The sequence below is a fragment of the Astatotilapia calliptera genome, chromosome 1, assembly GCF_900246225.1.
Source record: "Astatotilapia calliptera chromosome 1, fAstCal1.2, whole genome shotgun sequence".
NCBI classification, from domain to species: domain Eukaryota; kingdom Metazoa; phylum Chordata; class Actinopteri; order Cichliformes; family Cichlidae; genus Astatotilapia; species Astatotilapia calliptera.
Window position 1 is genome coordinate 32,925,356 of NC_039302.1, and position 20,599 is coordinate 32,945,954.

Here is a 20,599-nt window from a genome sequence, read left to right on the forward strand (position 1 = left end):
AGCAGATATTTGAAATAACTTTGAAATATGTTAATGGCAGAAGATAACTGACCTGTCACTTGGATTTTGCACTAAAGCAAATGTGTGATGTTTTTAGATTCTAGCAATGTCATCTTTTTAGCTGTGCTGTCCCTCACCCTGTTTTACCCTGCCTCTGCAGATAATGACTTTAGTTAATCCCACATTTACGCTGCTATTCATAAGAATCGCCTTTAGGTGATTGTTTAATAATGCAGTGGGATTTATGTGTACAAATGTTTCTAGATTTTATAAGTGAAAACTAGTCTGCCAGCATTTTATTTAACAGGAATGATGGGAAAATTAAAATGTGATAATTCTGTTCATCACTAGACACACAAGATATAAAATAACACTAAGACAAATGCTTTTTTGTTAAAGAGCCTAAGACCTTTGAAAAATATAAAATCTTCTGGAATATGCACCATAAACTATAAATCAATTTGAAATGCAAATCTGTTTACCGATTCAGCTATTACATCAATATTTGGATTTTTTTATGACTTTTGAAAGTCTATTTTCAGTGCAATGGCATTAACCTCATGTGGCCTTTCTGCAAATGTATATTTTAATAAAAGCACTTTAAAGTGATTTGGGCCTAATAATCCTATAGATTGAAGATACATTTTAAGCTGACATGAAAACAAGAACAAAGAATAACCAACCCCATGCATCTTTCAGAAAAAGATTACTAAGGCTTAACATCCACATCTAGTCATATTTTAAATGATTATTTGAGCAAATGATGTCCTTAAGTTGAAAACAGAATAGACTTAAATTTAATGCAGCTTGTTAGCATCATTTAGCTTGAAAATTCACTTTTCAAATTTCATTTGATTTTGTGGGTTTTAAATTAAGAAATAAGAAAGTGTCCAAGCCAAAGTAACTCATGTCATCATCAGGGGGCATTTTATCCAGAGCAAAGAGCAATATATAACAGTTGGAGTGTTACCTGAAACTAACATCAGATTGATTTATTTTCTTTTAGTTCTACGGGCACACCTATCGAGAATGACGTGGAATACTCACCCCCCCCCCAAAAAAAAGAGCAAAATGAAGAGAACAACAACTAAATAAATGAATAAATACAATATAAGTCACTGTGAATACTGGAAATCAGCTGAGGTTAGGCTAACATAAAAAATCTACACACTTTAAATTACAAAAGGGAAAAAGGAACAGGGTTAGGAATCACAAAGACACATTAGGAAGAGGAAAAAATTAAGAGCAACAGTCTTCTGTTGAGATATACCTTGCTTTTGTATCGCTGCTCTCCCAGTTTGAAGAGAACGGAGAACTGACCTGCCTGACTGTCCACCGGCAGCTTCTTACCCTCAACCAGAGTCACCAACAAAACAGTTGTCCACAGCTGACTCTTCTTCAGCTCTTCTGACAAACTAATAGGCTGAGAATGCTTTCCAGCCTGCAAAAGTAGGGATACAAAAAAAAAAATAATAATAATGAGAGGAATGAGAGGTAATGCTTTAAATTTAAAAAAAATAAATCAATACATTCAATTTCAGCTTTTTTTAAAGGATACAAAAAAAATATTATATTAAAAAAAGAAAAAAGAAAATCCAAATTCAGTTTCCTGCAGTTCCACCACCACCATGTTTGAGACATAACAATTGCCCATGGAAGACAGGTAAATGAAACATTCTCAGAGATTAGGTAAAGCTTTCATGTATAATTGGAAGCCATGTTTTAAGATAATTAGTTGAGTTTATATAGAGACACAGTGTACCCCTGAGATAACTTTAAGCCAGATTCAATCACTGCAGATCAAGCCAACTTTGTAATGACACATGCAGAAAACGCTTTTTTAATTAACAGCTGCACAGCATGCAGTTGGCAGACTACAAGAAGAATTTGAAGCACATGCACACAGTAGGTACATCTGTTCAACAATGAAAACAACTTCAAACTTATAGGCATGCAGACAGTCAAAAGCTTTTCTAACTAATCCTGCGAATGTGCAATGTTGCCACGTGTATAGCTGTCTAATCTTGCGTAGCATCGCTTCATGCAGTACATAGAATGGACCTGCAGACAATAGCGTGGCAGACAAAAAGAAGCATGCATTCCCCAACTAAACTCTGTGAGTCAAATACCTCATCAGTGAGCAGGCAGAACAACAGCCGGACTTGTTACTGGGAAATGCTGGTAAGCATCTGTGCTTTTTTATGATAATGGTCAAAGGTGATCACAGGATTTTATTTTTATTTTCTTGGAACAATCCTATGGTTATCATCATAGGATAATAAGGTGCCATAATAAGTGTGACCTTGTTATGGGACTTCCACTATAGCCTGTCAGGTCTGGGCTAAAAATAAGAATTTAGGTTTATTTAATTTTTAATGCATATGTTGTAGTCATTGAGTGAAAGCGACAACGTACAAACTCTATATTCGTTTTAGCTGGTCTGCTGCTATCAAGTTAACTGGGATCAGGAATCTTCTGTATTTGGGATCCTTTTATAATTATCACTGAAAATATTGAAACACTTAATTTACCCTGATTTGTATATAGGTTAGTACCAAATAGGAATATGTCCAGTCAGTTAATTAAGGAAACACTGACTAACAACTACTGAAAGAGTTTAGTCTTCAAACCACTGAGTACATCTGTTAAATTTCTTCAAGATACTGCGCCCTGATTTGTGAAATAAAATGATTTGCTGCCCTCTTGTGGAATCAACTGAAGCACAGATAACTGCCAAAACTAAAGGAACTACTGTCAGAATTTTTGTTACATTACCTTTTGTTACCAATTTGAGCTGAATTAGAAAAATCGTGAAACCTGAACATGGTGTGAAAAAAAATTCACCAGACCAATGGGCCTCATTTGTTTTTCTCCTTTTTATATTTGGCAGATATCTGTATAATACTGATTAGAATGAAGGGTCCATGAAGTCTTTCCTATGTGTTCCAGCCACCATGCCTTACCCTACTACTTCGTGTTCGTTTTTGGTGCCATTTCTGCCGCCAGGAGCATGCATTTTAGGTGCAAAACAAAATGACACTAGTTAGTAGGCTTTACACAGAAACAGAGACACAAACACAGACATACGATAAATGCAATGCACGACAAGTCTGCCTTCTGCTTGAAAGCATGGAGCAAATACATGAGGGAGCTTGATATACATTGCTTCTTTTGCTGTCTCCATTTCTGAGTGACAGACTCAAGTCCACCAATACGACGCCCATGTCCTCCTCCAGGCTGTTTGGATCATCCAGGCGCAAAGACATCTCATTGACCCTGAAAACAAAGCGGGTTTTTGATGAGAGATGGGCAGTCATGTGCCATCGAGCATGCCTTTGAATTTATTCAGAACAAGCACCACAGGATGTAAAAATATAAGCATCAGATCACTGAGGAGATGAACTAGAGAAAATGTATTCTATGCAATAATTGTCAAAAAGTATGTTTAAAAGATATGCAGAGCAAAACTGCATTAAATACTAATGCTTAGAGCAATATGATACCACAGCAATGCAATTAATTTTACTTCTTCATATTTAAATTGCTGACAAAGGACAAGAGAGGTGTTTAATTAACACTGGGGTAATGCAAAGGTCTCAGGTCAAATTAACACTTGTACTGGCAAGCCGAGCTACACGAGGGCACAGACTGAACTCACTGCAGCTTTGTCTTAGATGCACCTGGACTCAGTTACTCACTGTAAGGCCATAAACATAAGTGGGAGTGGTTGTGTGTGCACAAACTGGTATAGAACTGAGCTAGATAGAATAACGAGGCATTTGATAACTTGGTGACAATTTCTTGGAGGTTACTTTCATTAAGGTAATTTATTTCAGGTTCAAAGAGGAGTGTAGAAATGTGGAAAAGCACCCACACTATAATCCCAAACTGTTCCCACATTACAGACACACTACACATTCTAAAAATAAATTCTACAGTAAAAGCAGCCACTGCAATGTTAATAATTAATGGGCAAATGCTTTGAAAGTAAAGTTCAACACTCATAAGCTAAATGCAGCTGCGTTGCCAAACCCATAAATGGGTTGAGCCAATGCAGTGCCTGGAAATAGTTTATTTCACATACTGAAGTAAAGCAAGTATTGAACACGTCACCAATTTTATAAGTAGGTATATATAAAGGTGCTATTGAAATGAAATTCTCAACAGATTCTCAATAACCTGAAATTTATTTAAGACTTTAAACAAAAGCCTTTGTTGGTGACGACAGCTTTAAGAAGCCTCCTGTATGGAGAAACTAGTTACATCCATCCTCAGATGTGATTTTGGCTCATTCATCCACACAAACAGCCTTCAAATCCTGAAGGTTCCCTGGGCCCCTTCTGTAAACTTTGAGCTTCAGTTCTTTCAACAAATTTTCAGTTAGATTCAGGTCAGGAGACTGGCAGGGCCATTCTAGCAGCTGTATTTTCTTTCTCTGAAACCAACTGAAAGTTTCCATGTCTGTGTGTTTGGGATCATTGTCTTGCTGAAACATTCACCCTCGTTTCTTCTTCATCTTCCTGGTAGATTTTACAGATTTGTAATTAAGAATGTTTCTGTACAATTTTCCATTCATCCTTCCTTCAATTACATGAAGCGTTCCAATGCCGTATGCTGAAAACAGCCCCACACCATGATGTTCTCACCTTCAAATTTTACTGCTGGTATGTTCACAGCCTTGTCTAAATGTTGATCAGTAAACTTTAAACATGCTTCAACATATGTTTTCTTCAGAAATGGGAGGTAATGAGCGTGCATACAGGTCAAGGTTGCAAAGGTTTTTGAGCCTCCTTCAGGTGTTCAATACTTTTTCCCTGTGTCATTTCTCATTAGAAACACATCTTTTATGGACATCTATGGTTTGATTTCTTTGCTTGTGTGGATTAGATGCATTTTTGCCAACATCTAGTGAGAATTTCATTGCATAGTACCTTTAGAAATATATTCATTGAGAAAACTGGTGATTTGTTCAATATTATTTTTCCAATTTTATTATTCCAGGATCACTATAATTTACATGCTACACCTCAACAGAGCTCTGTCCAGCTGCTTCAAGCACTTCCACATCACCATACTCACTTGTCCATCTCCAGACCACTCAGAAGGACACTTGCAGCACCCATAAAGTCATCAGTTGTAAGATCACGGTCATACACCTGTATATCAAACATCAACAGTCCTTTAACACAAGACAGTTCATGTAAGGAGAACTGTGCTGACTGTCCTACTGCAGTATCCTTGAAAACTCATACAGAGTGATAACAGCCGTTTTGTTGGATTTATGAAGGTGCACAGACACTAATCATACATTGATTTTCATAACACTTTGACAAAAAAATGTCACCCTAACTACATAACGAAGGATAGAAAACATGCACTGACATGTACATTTCCACAACAGACTATGACTCTCAGTGTTAAAGCTGCTCATTAAAACTTTCACATTCATTATTTCCCACACTGTTGACATGACCTTTATTAAACTGACCATTAAAAAAAAAAAGTTACCTTGATGTAAAGCTTCTGATTCAGATCCTTAATGGGCAAAGAGAAGGACTCATTCCACACAGGGTTGAGGTTTTTATAAAGCACTTTACTTTTGTAGAATGTTTTTCCATCCAATTTGAATTTGACGTAGGGGTCGCTGGTACCTGAGAATGAATATTGCAAACCAGTAAATAGAAAACAAACAAACAAATAAACAAACAAACATACTTTTTGGAATGACATCATCAGGGCCCTGTAATATGAAGCAAGATAAATATAAGTAGGGTATTTATTCATTATCTTGATTCACTAAAATCAGCCATCGCTTTTAACAACACACCAAATTAACCCAGGGTTTCCCAGTCAGGCTATGAGAACATTCACACAAAGGGGTGGAATCATGCACTGTTAGCAGAGTGGCTGATTTTACAAAGGAGCACAAAATTATGACCCCAGACATATACGGAGATCTTAAACACATAATACAGACTGAAAGCAACACGTGCTGCAGAGAAATCTGCAATGTGAGAGCAAAAGCACTCTATAGTAATTTAGTATTAGAATCTCTGTATAAGTATGCGAGAACTGTGTGAGTACTTTAAAGATTTTGGTCAATAAGACTGAAAAATGCCAACCAAATCTATAAAGTTTAACCTATTTGAAGGCAGGAAGAAAAGCAAGCAAAAAATGCTGACTGTGGAAGTTAACAGACTTATGACTATTACAAAACTATAATTCATCTAAAATTCTCTTTATTAATAATCCTCACAAAAGGAAAGATAAAGAAAAAAAAGACCCTCCTGATATCTGCACAGACGAGCCTGACGGATTTTCCAGGAATGGTGACACTATTTTCAGAGAACTGGTCAGTAACTGGGGATTTTTTTCCCTTAATGATCTTTAATCTTGAACCCAACCTGCTCCGTGTATGTTAGGTCTGCAGCCTAGGTTAGCATGGCAACACACCTAAATAAGAAGTTACCTAGATAAACCCAAATCCTGCTGTGTAGCCCCAGAATATAAAATTATTTTTTATTTCTGAGTGAAATAAAGTCTATAATGTTTAATAAATTAAAATGACATGATCCTACTTAGTAACATTATAATATTCATCATGAGTTGTAGGACATGTTATTTCAGAACACAAAGCATGATTATTGCAACTTCTCTTTTCCATCTTTCAAAAGCAGCGTTGTCATCATGACTGTCTTTAATAAATACTTGACAACTTGACATTTACTTCTAAATAACACTGACTCCATTGTTTTTCAACTTCTATGTAAATGTACCAATTTGCACTATTACGTAGAAGGTCTGACCTGCTCTGTGTGATCTCTCATTTTTGTATGGAGGATGTGGTCCCAACCGATGTAACCACAACTTCCTGAAACAATAGCCAATCACATTTCAGCTTCCTGTGTGAAAACTAACTGCAACTGAAAACATCACTTTTGCAGGTTTTGTGCGAGTTTCTTTTAAACACTAACATATATAGGCAGGCCCAAAGATTAACACTACAAATTCCACATTGAGTCACTTTTGAAACTTCTAAATCTCACTTTCTGTTGCTGTTCTGTATCATTTTCACTTCAGAGTAAAGGAAGTAGGAGGTGTATCTTTTGAATTGTCTCTCAATCAACCAGGTGAGGGCAGCAGTCTACCAAACACAGCTGTGATCATAGCTTAAACTTCATGAGGAGCTTAGACTGTTCTGTTTCGTTACATTACATGAGCTTGCCCGGTTCTTTGTGGTGTTGCTATTAGAATAGGCTTTATAGACCCTTCACACAAGAAGTCATTAGCAAAACAGCTGCCACCGCATGCTGCGACTGCTGAATGTATAATCTGATCAAAACCAAAAAAATAAAAGCTTGTTCATGCTTTTAAACCACCATGTGGTCTTAACAATGTGGTGAAACCAAATCCGCTTGCCTCTTGTCATCCTCTTTATTTTCCATCTTATCTTTACCTACAGTCTGGTTGTGTCAACATGCAGGCACACTCAAGAGGAAAATATAATCCAAGAGTGAAAGGCTTTCTGTACTGACTGCTGGTCTGGGTGTGGCTCAGACAGGTTCTAAACTGCTGCAAGGAATCCTGCTCGTGTTGCTACAAGAGCTTCACAGCTAACCTGACACTCAGCTGTCTTTTGTGTCCCTGGAGTTAATAACACTGCGTGTAATCAAAACAGACATTCCTGGTTGTCCTTATCAAGTCAAGGCCAAACACACGAGTCAACACTGACACATACAGGGGGGGGAAAAGCGACTATGAGGAATGGCGGAGGGTTTCGTTTTTGGTTTTTTTCCCCTTTGTAGGCCCAAGCATCTGTCCACGTTTACGGGAATTATAATTCATAAAGTTTAAGAGATTTAGCAAGTCAACTCAGATACGTTTCTCAGTATGAGAAGATGACAAAGCAATAACAATAGTAACACTTACTCATTGCCACAGGCATACACAAGAAAATACGTGATGCATGTCATTGTAAGATCTAGTCAGAATTAAGCCACAGCTTCAGAAAAAAAAAAAAAGAAGTAGGCGTGTAGCTCTAAGGTATAAACATACACCAACAGGTAACTGCATCTTTGCTTTTACAGCACACTGAACTTTCAAGTAAGGTAATCATATGCAGAGGAAAATTTGGGGAAGTTAAAATGATGAAGCTCTAGTCAGACAATGATCCTCGGGTGGGAGGGTAAAGGCATTTTGTTTCATCAGTTGAATAGGATTCCACTGCCACACTTCTCATTTTCCACTGTGCTGAAGTATTACTTGCTTCTGCACTGATCCTGTTTCCTGGATGATAATCAGCATCACAGCGGCGCCTGTTGATCTTCTGTTTTTCTCAGACTGTGTATTTTAATGCTAGTGTTGCTGTACATCACAATAATCTGGAACAAAAAGCTGAGTTGTAGTAGTGCCGATATGAGCTCCTTACCACAGCGGTCCCTGATGACCAAGTTGTGTCCTTCCTTTAAGTTAACGGTGAGCAGGTAGGACCTCTGGGAATCTCTGGCACTCTCAGACATGTTCACAGCCTCATTGTCCATCTCATACTGAATAGAAAAACAAGATTATTACTTTACTACTAGTAGTATTACCAAAGTGCCCCATCTACTTCCGCACAAACTGGGCAGCTTTTTAATCAGGAAGTATCTGATCAGAAAACAGTTTTTTGCCTTTATTATGGGTCACTGCACCATTAATATTTAAACTTCAAATTTATTACCAGTAATGCTATTAACCACAGTATAATAGCTCCACCTCTATTTATGTGAAGAATAACTTTTTAATCTTTAACAACAAAATTATCACAGGACTTCTTTCATTTTACTTTCATGCACTGATTTCAAGTCAGACTGTTGTTCACGTGCAGGAATTTGACGAGACTCTAATACAGCTTTCCTAATTCTTTACTGTTTGGGTTGTATTATTTTTGTCACATTTATACAACTTTAATTAAAAAAAACTAAGTATACTCACTTACAGGTTTTAAAAGATTGTATTCTGTGCAGTTTTATGCTTCTCGTCTAGGCAGTGGATTATTTAATCACTATTAAGCCTTTCCAGCAAGCCATGAATCTTTCACCCAATAAACCCCAGTACCCTGGAATCACCCCAGCTCAGCTTCCTAACCCTGACCGGCTACAAAAGATGGACAACACACACTGGATGCTGAACCACAAATAGCCTACTGTTCTATCTCATTCTAAACAGAGCACAATAATCTGGAATTAAACTTTGATATAACCACGCGTCGGCCAAAGACCCACACTGCTGTTGGCATGGCATAATGCTGAAAACCACCAGCATAGAGACATGAAAGGGACAATCCGTTGCAAAATTCTACAACCACAAAGATGCAACTTAGGATAAAACTGTCAGACGCAACCCTTTTCTCCTGTCGTGCCTAAAGCTGATTTGCATATTAACCAGTCAACAACAAAAATCATCTTACAAACTACAAATTAGACAGTAGCACTTACATTTTGGTGGTCCCCTTCCTTTATGTGACTGCTGTAATCGTTATCATACTGCAGAGACAAAGATGAATATTTTTTTAAACCATGTGACACATGACAAAGACTTTCAAAACATGTAAAATTCCTGTTGATGAAAAAGCTTCACTCAGCTAAAGCTAAAGGCTCAGAACTGCCCTCTCCTTGGTATTTCTACCACCAGCACAAATCCTCTGAGCATTTATTAAAAATTCCTGTGTCCTGGGGACTGAACAGAGGTAACCCAAAAAACATCTACTAGGCAATTTCCACTTTTTTCCCCTAATTTGCTTCTCTTCTTTGGGTTTCAGAGTAACTGCAAACACTGTAACTGTTTACCTAACATAAGGTATTTTGCCATACATACCACTCCTTTCTTTATGAATTCAAATATAGATTGCTGTATTCAGATGTATTCATTATAGTTTCTATACAATTAAAGATAATCTCCCAGAGTTTTTTTTGTAAGTCTATGGACTATTTATACAGCTATGAGGAAGTGTTCAGTTGACAACAACAGTTGCACAATGGGACATGACAAGAATTAAAATAAAAAGCACTTTACTATTCTTGATATTCTTTGATGTGGTTTTAAAACCACCCTGGGGGCCCTGAGAAAACAAACGGTTAGTTTTCACACTGTGCATTGTTGCTTTCACCAAATTCAAAACAGTTTTTTTGACTGATCTGAAACCTCAGTGATGACGGAAAATAAGATGACTAAGAAAGACAGCGGGTCTCTCATTTCTTCTATTTTTCTTATATCAGTTTTCTTACATCAGATCCTGATCCAGATACAGGTAGACCTTAGCTGTTGATCATATCCAGGCAAAACCCACCTCTGGTAAAACTTAATGCAAATCCATTTATAACCAGCAGACATAGAAATAAATGTGCTAGTTGAAATATGGGCTTTGTAATATGCTAATATCAGCATGTATCAGCTTGCGCTTAATCAGCATTCAAGGCTGCATTAGCCTTGAATGCTTAATAGCAATCAAAATGTAAAGCCAGTTGAGGTTTAAACACAAAAGCACAGATTTCTTAATGTTTCTTATGTGCTGTTATTCATTTACGCTTACACCTGACTCAGATCTCAATCAGCTAGTTGTTTTGTTGTGGTGTATCAACCAGGTGTTGCAAAAAGGGAAGTTGCAGAGCACCCTCTGATGGACAAACTATGCAACAGCCACTCTCATAATGTAGTTGAAGGGTGTTTCTTCCATTTCAATTAATTCCATCTTGAATTAATCAGTTAATAATCAGTTCTTATATTTTCCTCACACAACAGACCACCAAATGGCTAATATCAGCAGATAATATCTGCCTGCTGAGAAAATGGTCAGGTTCTAAAGATCAGCATCCTGTGCTGCAAACTACAAAGCGTAAAGATTCGAAATCAAAATCCCACTGGCGGAAACTACAAATATCACCTCAGTCAATCAGATAAATATAAAGAGCATCTATAAAAAACAAAAAACAAAACAAAACACTGATATGTTACTACAACACCAACAGGAAGATGAAACATTTTACTGGGTGATGATTTTTTAGGTCATTTCCTGTTACTTACTTAAAAGTTTCACAACATGTTGATGGTAACGCATTATTCAAAGATTACCATACCAAACTGCAACTTCTTTTTATCAACCCCCCCCCCACACACACACGTTTAGGCATGTTTGTGAGAACAGAAAATTAGCATGCCTCTATATTTGTGAGGACCAACAGTCACTTATGGGGACAAAATGCCCGTCCATACGAGTCTGAAGGGATTTCTGAGGCTCAAAACGTGGTTTTAAATGTCAGGGTTACGATTAGGTTATGGTTTTGTTTAGGATAAGGGGTGTGTGTGTGTGTGTGTGTGTGTGTGTGTGTGTGTGTGTGTGTGTGTGTGTGTGTGTGTAAAACTGTCAGCCAACATGTTATACACCTGTCCTGCTGCCCTCTCTAACCACACTTGTCTAAACCACTGATAGTGAAACCAGGAAGAAAGTATAGCTTAGTGGAAAGAAGTCAAAATGAACATGATTCACAAGTAATTTTTACTTTATTTGTTGCTTAAACCATTGAATAAAAAGGTATTTAGTAGCCTATGAACTTCTACAAGAGTAATTCATTTAGCCTGTGTAGCAAACAAGCCTGTCAAAGCTGTAAAAAGAGGCTATGACTTCCTAGTTGTCTGGGTCGTCCTCTGCATGTCAACAAGAACTACAGCATTAATCTGCTTGCACATTCATTGGTGTCCACTTTGCATGACAAAGAAAATAAAGCCAAGGCTACGCCCAATGTTATTGTTCAAATGAAAATTAAACATTCGGAATTTCAAGTCAGCTTGCATTTGTGCGTCATGTCATGTAAAGCATGCAATCTACACAAAACCTGTTGAAAGTCATTCTAACCATGATCTGACAAACAAAGCCTGCCCTTGATTACGAGAAGAATGCAAAGCCTGACATGTTCATAATTTCCCCCAGGGATCAATAAAGTATTCTGATTCTGATTCTGATGATTTGCTGTAAAGGGTTATCTTCAATACATACAATGTTATTTACTAGGGCTGCACGATTTTTTGGCTTAGAATTGAGATCACGATTCTCTCACGATTTTCTTTTCCAGTATAAATATTTATTGCACTTATTAACTGCACATTAACTTCGTAACAGTTGAGACTGAACATAAAAACAATAAATAAACATAAAAACAACAAATGTCTCACGTTTTGTTGTTGCCGCAAAATGTTGTACTGCTTGAAATTCCGTCTCCACCATTGCTCGACACTGCGTGTATAGAGCAGGTAGTGCAACAATAGAAAAATAGTTGCGGGACGGCATTGTGTAGCGTTTGTCTAGGGTGTTGATCATTTTCCTAAATCCCTCGTTTTGCACAGTGTTGATGGGAGCCATATCTTTGGTCAGGTGATAAGTAATAGCCTCCGTAATTTCTTTGTGCCTGCGGGAGTTCGACGTGTATAGGGAAGCGCTGTATAAGGTTCCTGTTATTAATGTTTGGGTGGTTGACCGGGACGGATTTTCTCCTGTCACTTTCTCGTCATCCCTGACGTGCTCTCCGTTGTTTTTTACCTGCTAATTTTAGCATCACACGGCACAGCTTCTGTATCACGTGGTATAAGGCTCCGCCCTTGTCATTTGTTGAGCAGGAAGAGTGAGCGCTTGTTTTCATGCAGATTACGTCCCGGATCAAAATGAGGTACAATCGTCGTCTCTCTTTTTCTTTTTTTTTTTTTAAATCGTTGTCATTTGGAAATGAGATCGCACATAAGTATGAATCGAGATCGCGATTTTCTAACGATTAATCGTGCAGCCCTATTATTTACACATCACTGTTATGCTAGAAATGCGAGTAGCAGCTGTACTTGAGAGACGTAGATCAAAAATCCACCTCCGGGTCATTTTAACAGAGAATGGAATGAGGAAGGAGATGAGGTTTACAACTGATTCTATCTGACACCAGGTGCCAGATGTATAAGTGACATTTTTAATTGGCAATAAAAACAGCCAATAGTCTCCTTCTGTAGTGTTTATCCTGATTATAATTACACATCTGAGATAAAACACAAAATAAAGCCACAGTAATATATATGAACTAATATCAATCCAGATCCTTAAAATCATTCACTTCAGTTGGTGGTATTATGACAAAGTGGAAGTGCCTGGGAACGACAGCATTTCAGCCACAAACTGGTACAGTACATAAAATCTCAGAGCCAGATCAGCAAATGTTGAGGAACACAGTGTGCCAACTTTCTGCAGAGTCCATCGCTACAGACCTCCAAACCTCATGTGGCCTTCAGATTAGCTCAAGAACACTGCACAGAGAGCTTTATGGAATACGTTTCCATGGCCAAGCAGCTGCATCCACACCTTACATCAAGAAATGCAATGCAAAGCACTGGATGCTGTGGAGCAAAGACTCAGTACAGAAGTGTTCTGTAGCGTGACAAATTACATGTTTGTCCCGTGTTTGGCGGTTGCCAGTACAACAGTACTTGACTGCAATGTGCCAGGTGTAAAGGTTGGTGGAGGGGGTATCCAGTCTTTAGGTCTGACGTCATTAGCTGCGTTTGGGCCCAAACTATGCTGCAGGTCCCCAAGTCAAATGATCACTGCGGCATCACTGAGAGTTGAATAACTGTCTAAATTCTTTCATCTGTAATAAAATGATCAGTGTTGCTGCTCTACCAGGTGTGAAAATTAAGTTTAACATCCAGGCATCCATGAAAACAGAATTTATGAAATTTAACAGAGTTAGAAGTTAGCTCGCTAGTTTCCATCTAATATAATATAGCATGTTCTGACTGAGGGATCTCTGAAATAAATTAAGACGTACAGCTCTGTTACTACTTCTGACATAAATTAAGCCAGGAAAGTAAACAGCAGTGAGGTTTTATAGGGTTACTGAAGTTTGGCTAGCTGGTATATAATGTGATTACTAGTAACACAGCTAGTTTTGCTATGTTAGCAAAATATAAACAGTGAAGCAGGAGGATGAACGCTAACATTTTTCCACTTGATAAAAGTTAACGTGAGGGTTCCCGATGGTTAGGAACAAATGCAATCGCATGGCAGGATGCAAACGGACCAAACTACAGTCAGGAGAACAACTGAGATATTCCATCCACAATATGAGGTTAGTCATTAATATACTGCCTGGGCTGTAGTTACAGCGTAAGGTTTTAAAAACTGAGCTTTAAAATGATTAGCGGTAATAAAACCCAGAGGCCAACAGTTATCACTGACTGTTTTTAGGGGATTGTTGAGATTTAATAGAACAAGATGCAAAGCATTAAAACATGTTAAAAACACAACAGCCTTCTTAAACGCAGAGTAGTTTGGGCCCGGAAGCAGGATTCATCACATCATCACAAGACCGGATTATGGTGTATGTTTGTTTTGAGTAGTTAGGTGATTCTCACAAGAAGGCAACAGCAAGGAGAACTTCAGGGTTTCCAATGCTTTCATATATATTTCAGGATGTCAGTTTGAGGTCTTGTTGGTAGAGTTAAGACCACATCTGAGGAGGCACAAAAGTCATTGCGAGGAGACCACTGAACCAGAGTTTAGCTGGGATAAAATTGTGTATTCGGTACTGGTGTGCCAGTTTTGCCCTGTGAAACTACACGGTTGGTGTAAATGAGTCAAAGTTCAAAAAATATTTTAAAATGAACACAAAATATTAGCTTAAATTTTACGCAGTGTGTAAAGGCCTCAGTCTGAGAAAGATTTATAACTTGAACAAATGTAACTTCTATCAATTAGGGCAAATCTCTTTTAATATGAAATCATTGGAGCAATAAACAGGAATGTGTAGCAAGATGGATAGTTCATACCATAAAATACACTTATTTACACTTGTCCCAAAAAGCAAGCAAACAAAAACGTTTAATGTGGAAGACAATTTATAAAATAATTGGTTAAATCTAATCGATCTTGTCTCTTAACTTCAAGAAAGAAAGAAAAAACAAAACAACAAACAATAGTTTTAAATGTGACTCTGTTTGGCACTCACAGCCTACATCCTTGTCTTTTTAACAAAGACGTGAATCCACCAGAAGCAGTGTTTGCACAGTTCTACTGTAGACTATTGATTTAGGATGGACCTCGATTTGCAACCATATCCAGCTCTTCCAAGTTAAACTTTGCAAGTCAAGTGTAAATACACCTGATACCTCAACCCCGCCAATGTACAACATGTTTTTTTTACTGTGTGTTGCAGGGGGGAAAAAAATGCTGACTTGTCAGTTAATTTTGGTGTCAAAGTATTAGATATAACAGGAACTACAAAGTCAAAATATGAGTGAATATTTAAAATAAAAATGCAAGTCGTCAGTGCTAGTGTCCCAGAAGGTTCAATCCTTATGTGAAACATTATATGAATATTCCGTATGTGGAGATGCCCAATCTGCTAGGTTATTTCAAAAGTATTTTCTTTACCTGCGAGCTGTCCAGGGAATCATCCACAGCTGCACTGTCTGGAGTGTAAACAGTCATCATCTCTGGTAGTGCAAGTTCCTCGGGCTCCATGCCTCGTCCAGGTTGGTGTGTCTCCCGGGAAGATGTCTCTTCTCCACAAAGACTGTTAAATGATTCCTGGGAAGAAGAACGGTTTGTGCAGTTTGTAGGCACGCTCAGTCTGTTTTCACTCCTCCCTATTCTTCCACTACCTGCTCTAAGGTTTACACTCCTCCCACCTCCTACAGGACCCGTAGGAGGCCTGTCAAGCGGTGTGGAAGGATCGCTATAACTGGGACTATTGTACTGCTGAAAAGGCACTCTGGAGGAGACGTGGGGGTAATCCTGCTTCACGTTCCTTACGTCAGGAACGGAGGAGCTCATCCGATTGTGGTCAAGCTGGACAGCCAACTTGTTTAAGGGATCCTTGCCCCGCTTGAAATGTGGCAGCATCTTCTGCCGGAGATGCTGCATCATGCCTGGCTTCTTCTCCATGATGGATGCAAGGTTTAGTCTGTGTCTAAGATTTGGACATCACTGGCACCTATTGTGAAAAAAAGAGAATGAGAGGAGTCAGTCATTGAAGCATATCTGTAGCTAAGCTCAAACTGCATTTAGTACATTTCATCAACTACAGGAACAAATAATCACAAGGATTAAAACACATTAAAGAACAAAATGCACAGTGAATTACTGTAATCATTTCTATAAAGATTTGGTGGCGATCTTTAATGTCAAATATTCAAATATACAGCTTTAAGCTTACAGCATCTTGTCTTTAAAATAAAGACAAGATGATAGTTTATTAAATTTTAATGACATTTGCAGATTGTTTCGGTGAAGTTTAATAAACTCCTTGCTATCTAAAATATAACAGGACACCGGAGTATATTCTCGAGCATCTCACACTTCTGATAATCAGCTGTCTGCTTGACGTTTATTCAGCTGTGTAAAAACTATAACTTTAATCTCAGCCAAACCGATTTACTCAGGAACAAATAAAATACTACAAAAAAAAGCCAAACAATAACATTTTTAAGTTATCTAAGTGACTTATATATATTTAACCTGAGTAGCGAAAGACAGCGGTGGGTTTGAAAACAATTTGCGGGGAGTCCGGTGTTCTCACGGGTTCTAGTGAGCCTGGCCCCTGGCTAGCTATCGAGCTAGTGACTAACAGACCTCTTCGAAAACGTCGGAGCGCTTTTGAAAATATGTGGTGTCTTGATAAACTGAGCCGATATTTGAGGTTTACACAGCTACATTCTCGCCTGAAAATATGTTAAACGTTTATTTTGTGACCCAGAAAGAATAATAAGAGTAATATTAAAACTAACTAGCTGCCGCCATTGTTGACAACTGAGCTGGGCTGCGCTATGAATTCTGGGACAAAGCTCCTTCTTCTTCGGGGTTTAACGGCAGCTGGCATCCTTGTACATGCAGTGCTGCCATCTTCTGTTTCAGTCTGTTATTACACTCTTAAATCCTACTACTTATTCCTGCGTCTTTTGTGATCTTACAAAGCTTCAAACGACGCGTCGACGATTTTGATAGTCGACGTAATCGTGACTAGTCGACTAATCGTGGCAGCCCTAATACACACATTATCTATCAGAGGCCTTTAGTGCCATAAAATATGCTTATAATGGTGACCCAGAAATTAAACAACCTGCAGCAATTATATAACAGAAGAGGAAGCTGGAACAACTGCAATTAATAATGCAAACTCACGTGTGCACTCCAATATAATGTTGACAAAGAGGGGCTTTTTAACACAGAAATTTAGTCTACTCAAATGCTGTGAGTTACAAATAATGTTAATATGTTTTCTTTTGTTCATGGGTGCAGAGACAAGGCACTGCATCTAACAAAAACACATGCAAATAGACACAATACACTGTAGTAACAATACCTTTATAACTTGTGTTCATTTTGCTTACTTCTTTCTTTAATTACTTCATTCATGCATTTATCTGTTCATCGTTTCATTTATTGTGTTGATTTAATTTCCATACTCTCTTGGCTCCCCATTCTAACAATACATTATGAGCAGGTGCACAGAAACAAAGTTGGGCACAGGCACGCACACACACACACACTTACTTGTTTGCCTCATCTTTGTCTACATGTCATATTCCATGTGACTTAACGACTTATTTTTTCAGATATCTGTGTCTGTTATTTCATTTAAGGAAAATTATAACATTATATTATAATAATGCATTAGGGGAAAAAGAAAGAAGAAGAAAAAAAAGAAGAAATCATCAAATCATGCAAAGTCAGTTTTGCCAGTAAAATGATTGTTATGAGCTCACTTCCACTGACCAGGTCTCTCTGCTATCAGGAAGAAATCTCTTGGGAAATTAAAAGGTCAAAGGACAATACCTTAACAATACACAAGTCTTTGAACAGAAAGCAGGCATACTTTTTGTGGTGTGCATTTACCGGTAAATTTAGAATTTTGCCACTCCTTTTTTCAGCCTCATGAAAACAATCTAGTCATTAGATTCACTGCAGAAAAAAAAAAGTAGAAAAAACAGTTTACAGATGTAGGTTAATATTGCACGTCAAGATTTTTTAAATGCTTCTCGGAATAAAAGGAAGTAGACAAAAATAATTTCAACTATAAATAAAGCCCCATCTATCATAGTCACACCTCTAACTGAAGACGACAACTATTCTCACCCGGAAGGAGACTATTCTGACAGCTTTACATTACAGCTCAGCTGTATATCTTTTGGAGGGCCGACTTCAGCTACTACATAGTTTTTTTAATAGCTTGTTCCTGTATGAATGAGTGTGTGTGTGTGTGTGTGTGTCTCATCTGTCATTCATTTACAGGTTAGCCACTGCAAACTTACAGCTTTTTTGAAGAAACAAAGACAGGGAAGACAAAGCACAGAATGCATACTGTGATGTGTCATTCATGCTTAAGCTCTAAATGATCAATTAAATATATTAAAAAAAAAAGAAACATTACCAGCCCTTTGCTTCTGACAAAACCTGATAATCCTCTTAGCAGCTTCTCACTTTGTATTGTCATCAACTGCGGCCAACGACCTGTCATGCTATCAGCAGGTAAAGGGAAGTGTAGGGTGAGAGGCGGAGATGGCAGACGTCATATTATTATGGAGGATGTAATCTCAGGCATCGACAGCAAAGCAAAACATATTCATGGAACATGAATAGAAGATGTTAAATATCATAAGAGGTTATCATTTCCACAAGAATGTTTCCTACTGGTTAGCTGAAGTTGTTTCTCCAGGTATTAGACTACAACAACTCATTTTTATTGTTTGTCACCTGCCTGGCTATGAGAAAATTGAACCAGAAAAGCATGAGTCCTTGATGGCAGCTTGACAGCAGCTGGGACGTATATCTCCCACAGGTAGTAAGCAGAGCGTGATCATAATGGAGGTATGTTTTTGTAGGCCAAAAATATGCATTATGTTTTTGACTTTTACTTTCACCTCTCCCCTTTTCAAACCACACACAAGAGGAAGAAAGCCAACAGACTATTTAAGGAAATGCTCTATAGTTTGTGTAGGGATTCCAAACTTGCTGCTCTTATCAATATACACTAGATCTAACAAAGAACCAAAATATTATGTTTAGAGTTGAAACAGTTGTTCGCACTTACATTCCATATCGCAATCACTCAACACCATAACATCATGTTATCAAAAAGCTTAGCTTCAGATTATTTATGATCATCTAATCTCTAGAATTAAGTCATGCAATTGAAACACTGAGACTGGAACTGCCCAGTCAGTGACTCTTATCCAATTTGTTCTAGACATGTGTGAAATCTGGTTTCTTCCTCCAACTTCAGAAATAACATATTGTGTTTGTGATACGTTCAATAGTTCTACTCCTTGCATTTATAAAAATCAACACAGTATGTTAAAAGGTCTCATGCCATCTTACTTTCCTCTAGCAAATTTGCATGTGTGCGTCTCAATTGTCGGTCAAAAGTCTGCCAGAGGCATCCCCTTGCCTTATGTTCAGCAACATGTATATCACTGAGTGTGCATCTGTTTACTCAACACCAGTGGGCGTATGTTCTCCTCAACTTAGATTATCAGTTTTATTTCCTTCAGTGCAGGAAATAATTATGGGATCCCCTGCTGAATTTAGTTTATGTTCACTTGCAAAGAATTAAACATGCACGACCGTGGGTGACCATGGCTCAGGGGATTGGGAAGCTCATCTGTAACCGGAAGGTTGCCAGTTCGATCCCCCTGTTCTTTCTGTTCTGGTCGTTGTGTCCTTGGGCAAGACAAGGCCAACAGAGGGCCTTGTCAGAGGGGCCGATGGCACGATATGGCAGCCTCGCTTCTGTCAGTCTACCCCAGGGCAGCTGTGGCTACAACTGTAACTGCCTCCACCAGTGTGTGAATGTGAGAGTGAATGAATAGTGGAATTGTAAAGCGCTTTGGGTGCCTAGAAAAGCGCTATATAAATGCAATCCATTATTATTATTATTACTCGTTTTTATGGTAGTTTAAAATTTAGAAAGAGAGATAATCAACTAAAAATACTTCTCCCAAAAAAAACACATTACATAAAAGTTGATTTGCATGTCACTGATAATGACTAAGTATTAGATCCCCAAGCAAAACATGGCTTAGTACTTAGTGGAAAAGCCCTTGTTGGCAAGCACAGCGGTAAGACTGCTCTCGATGCTGGTCACCAGGTTTCCACCCATCTCAGGAAAGATATAACCACTCCTCTTTACAAAAACTCTCAATCTTTAAGGTTTCTTGTCTGCCACTTAGCAACTCTCTCCACAGATTTCCACAGCTACTAGGCCACTGCAGTGACCTTAATTTTCTTCTTTAGCCTCTCCTTTATTGCCATGGTATGTTTTGGGTCATCGTCAAGCTGGAAGACCCACAATAGAGCTTCAGTATTCTGGCTGAATCCAATATTTTACAGTACATGACCCAGTCCATTTGCCCCTCAATGCAGTTAAAGTTGTCATGTAGCCTTAGTAGAAAATTAGGCCGAAAGCATAACATTCTTTGGGTCTTTGATCTTGCCCATTGTGCTGGATAAGTTGGAATGGAAGAAATCGATTCTGTAGACACATAACTAAATGCTATCAGGAGTATTTGGAACTACAGTAACTGACTGATT

The 20,599-nt window shown here is 38.1% G+C and overlaps 1 protein-coding gene across 4 annotated transcripts in view; it reads right to left on the reverse strand.

The window, feature by feature from the left end:
• Window positions 1–20,599, reverse strand: part of LOC113026367 (multiple C2 and transmembrane domain-containing protein 2-like) — a 45,037-nt gene that overhangs the window by 17,481 nt on the left and 6,957 nt on the right. For 2 of the 4 annotated variants that reach the window (XM_026175071.1, XM_026175079.1), the window contains exons 3-10: window positions 15,443–16,004; window positions 9,477–9,524; window positions 8,429–8,546; window positions 5,509–5,651; window positions 5,080–5,156; window positions 3,162–3,276; window positions 2,964–2,996; window positions 1,271–1,441 (exon numbers count right to left, since the gene is read on the reverse strand). In XM_026175071.1, coding sequence (XP_026030856.1) covers window positions 1,271–1,441; window positions 2,964–2,996; window positions 3,162–3,276; window positions 5,080–5,156; window positions 5,509–5,651; window positions 8,429–8,546; window positions 9,477–9,524; window positions 15,443–15,955 — 1,218 coding nt within the window. In that variant the 5' untranslated portion in view covers window positions 15,956–16,004. Of the gene's footprint in view, window positions 1–1,270; window positions 1,442–2,963; window positions 2,997–3,161; window positions 3,277–5,079; window positions 5,157–5,508; window positions 5,652–8,428; window positions 8,547–9,476; window positions 9,525–15,442; window positions 16,005–17,905; window positions 17,930–20,599 lie in introns of those variants that run through there. The other 2 variants (XM_026175088.1, XM_026175098.1) reach the window with 2 other exon arrangements.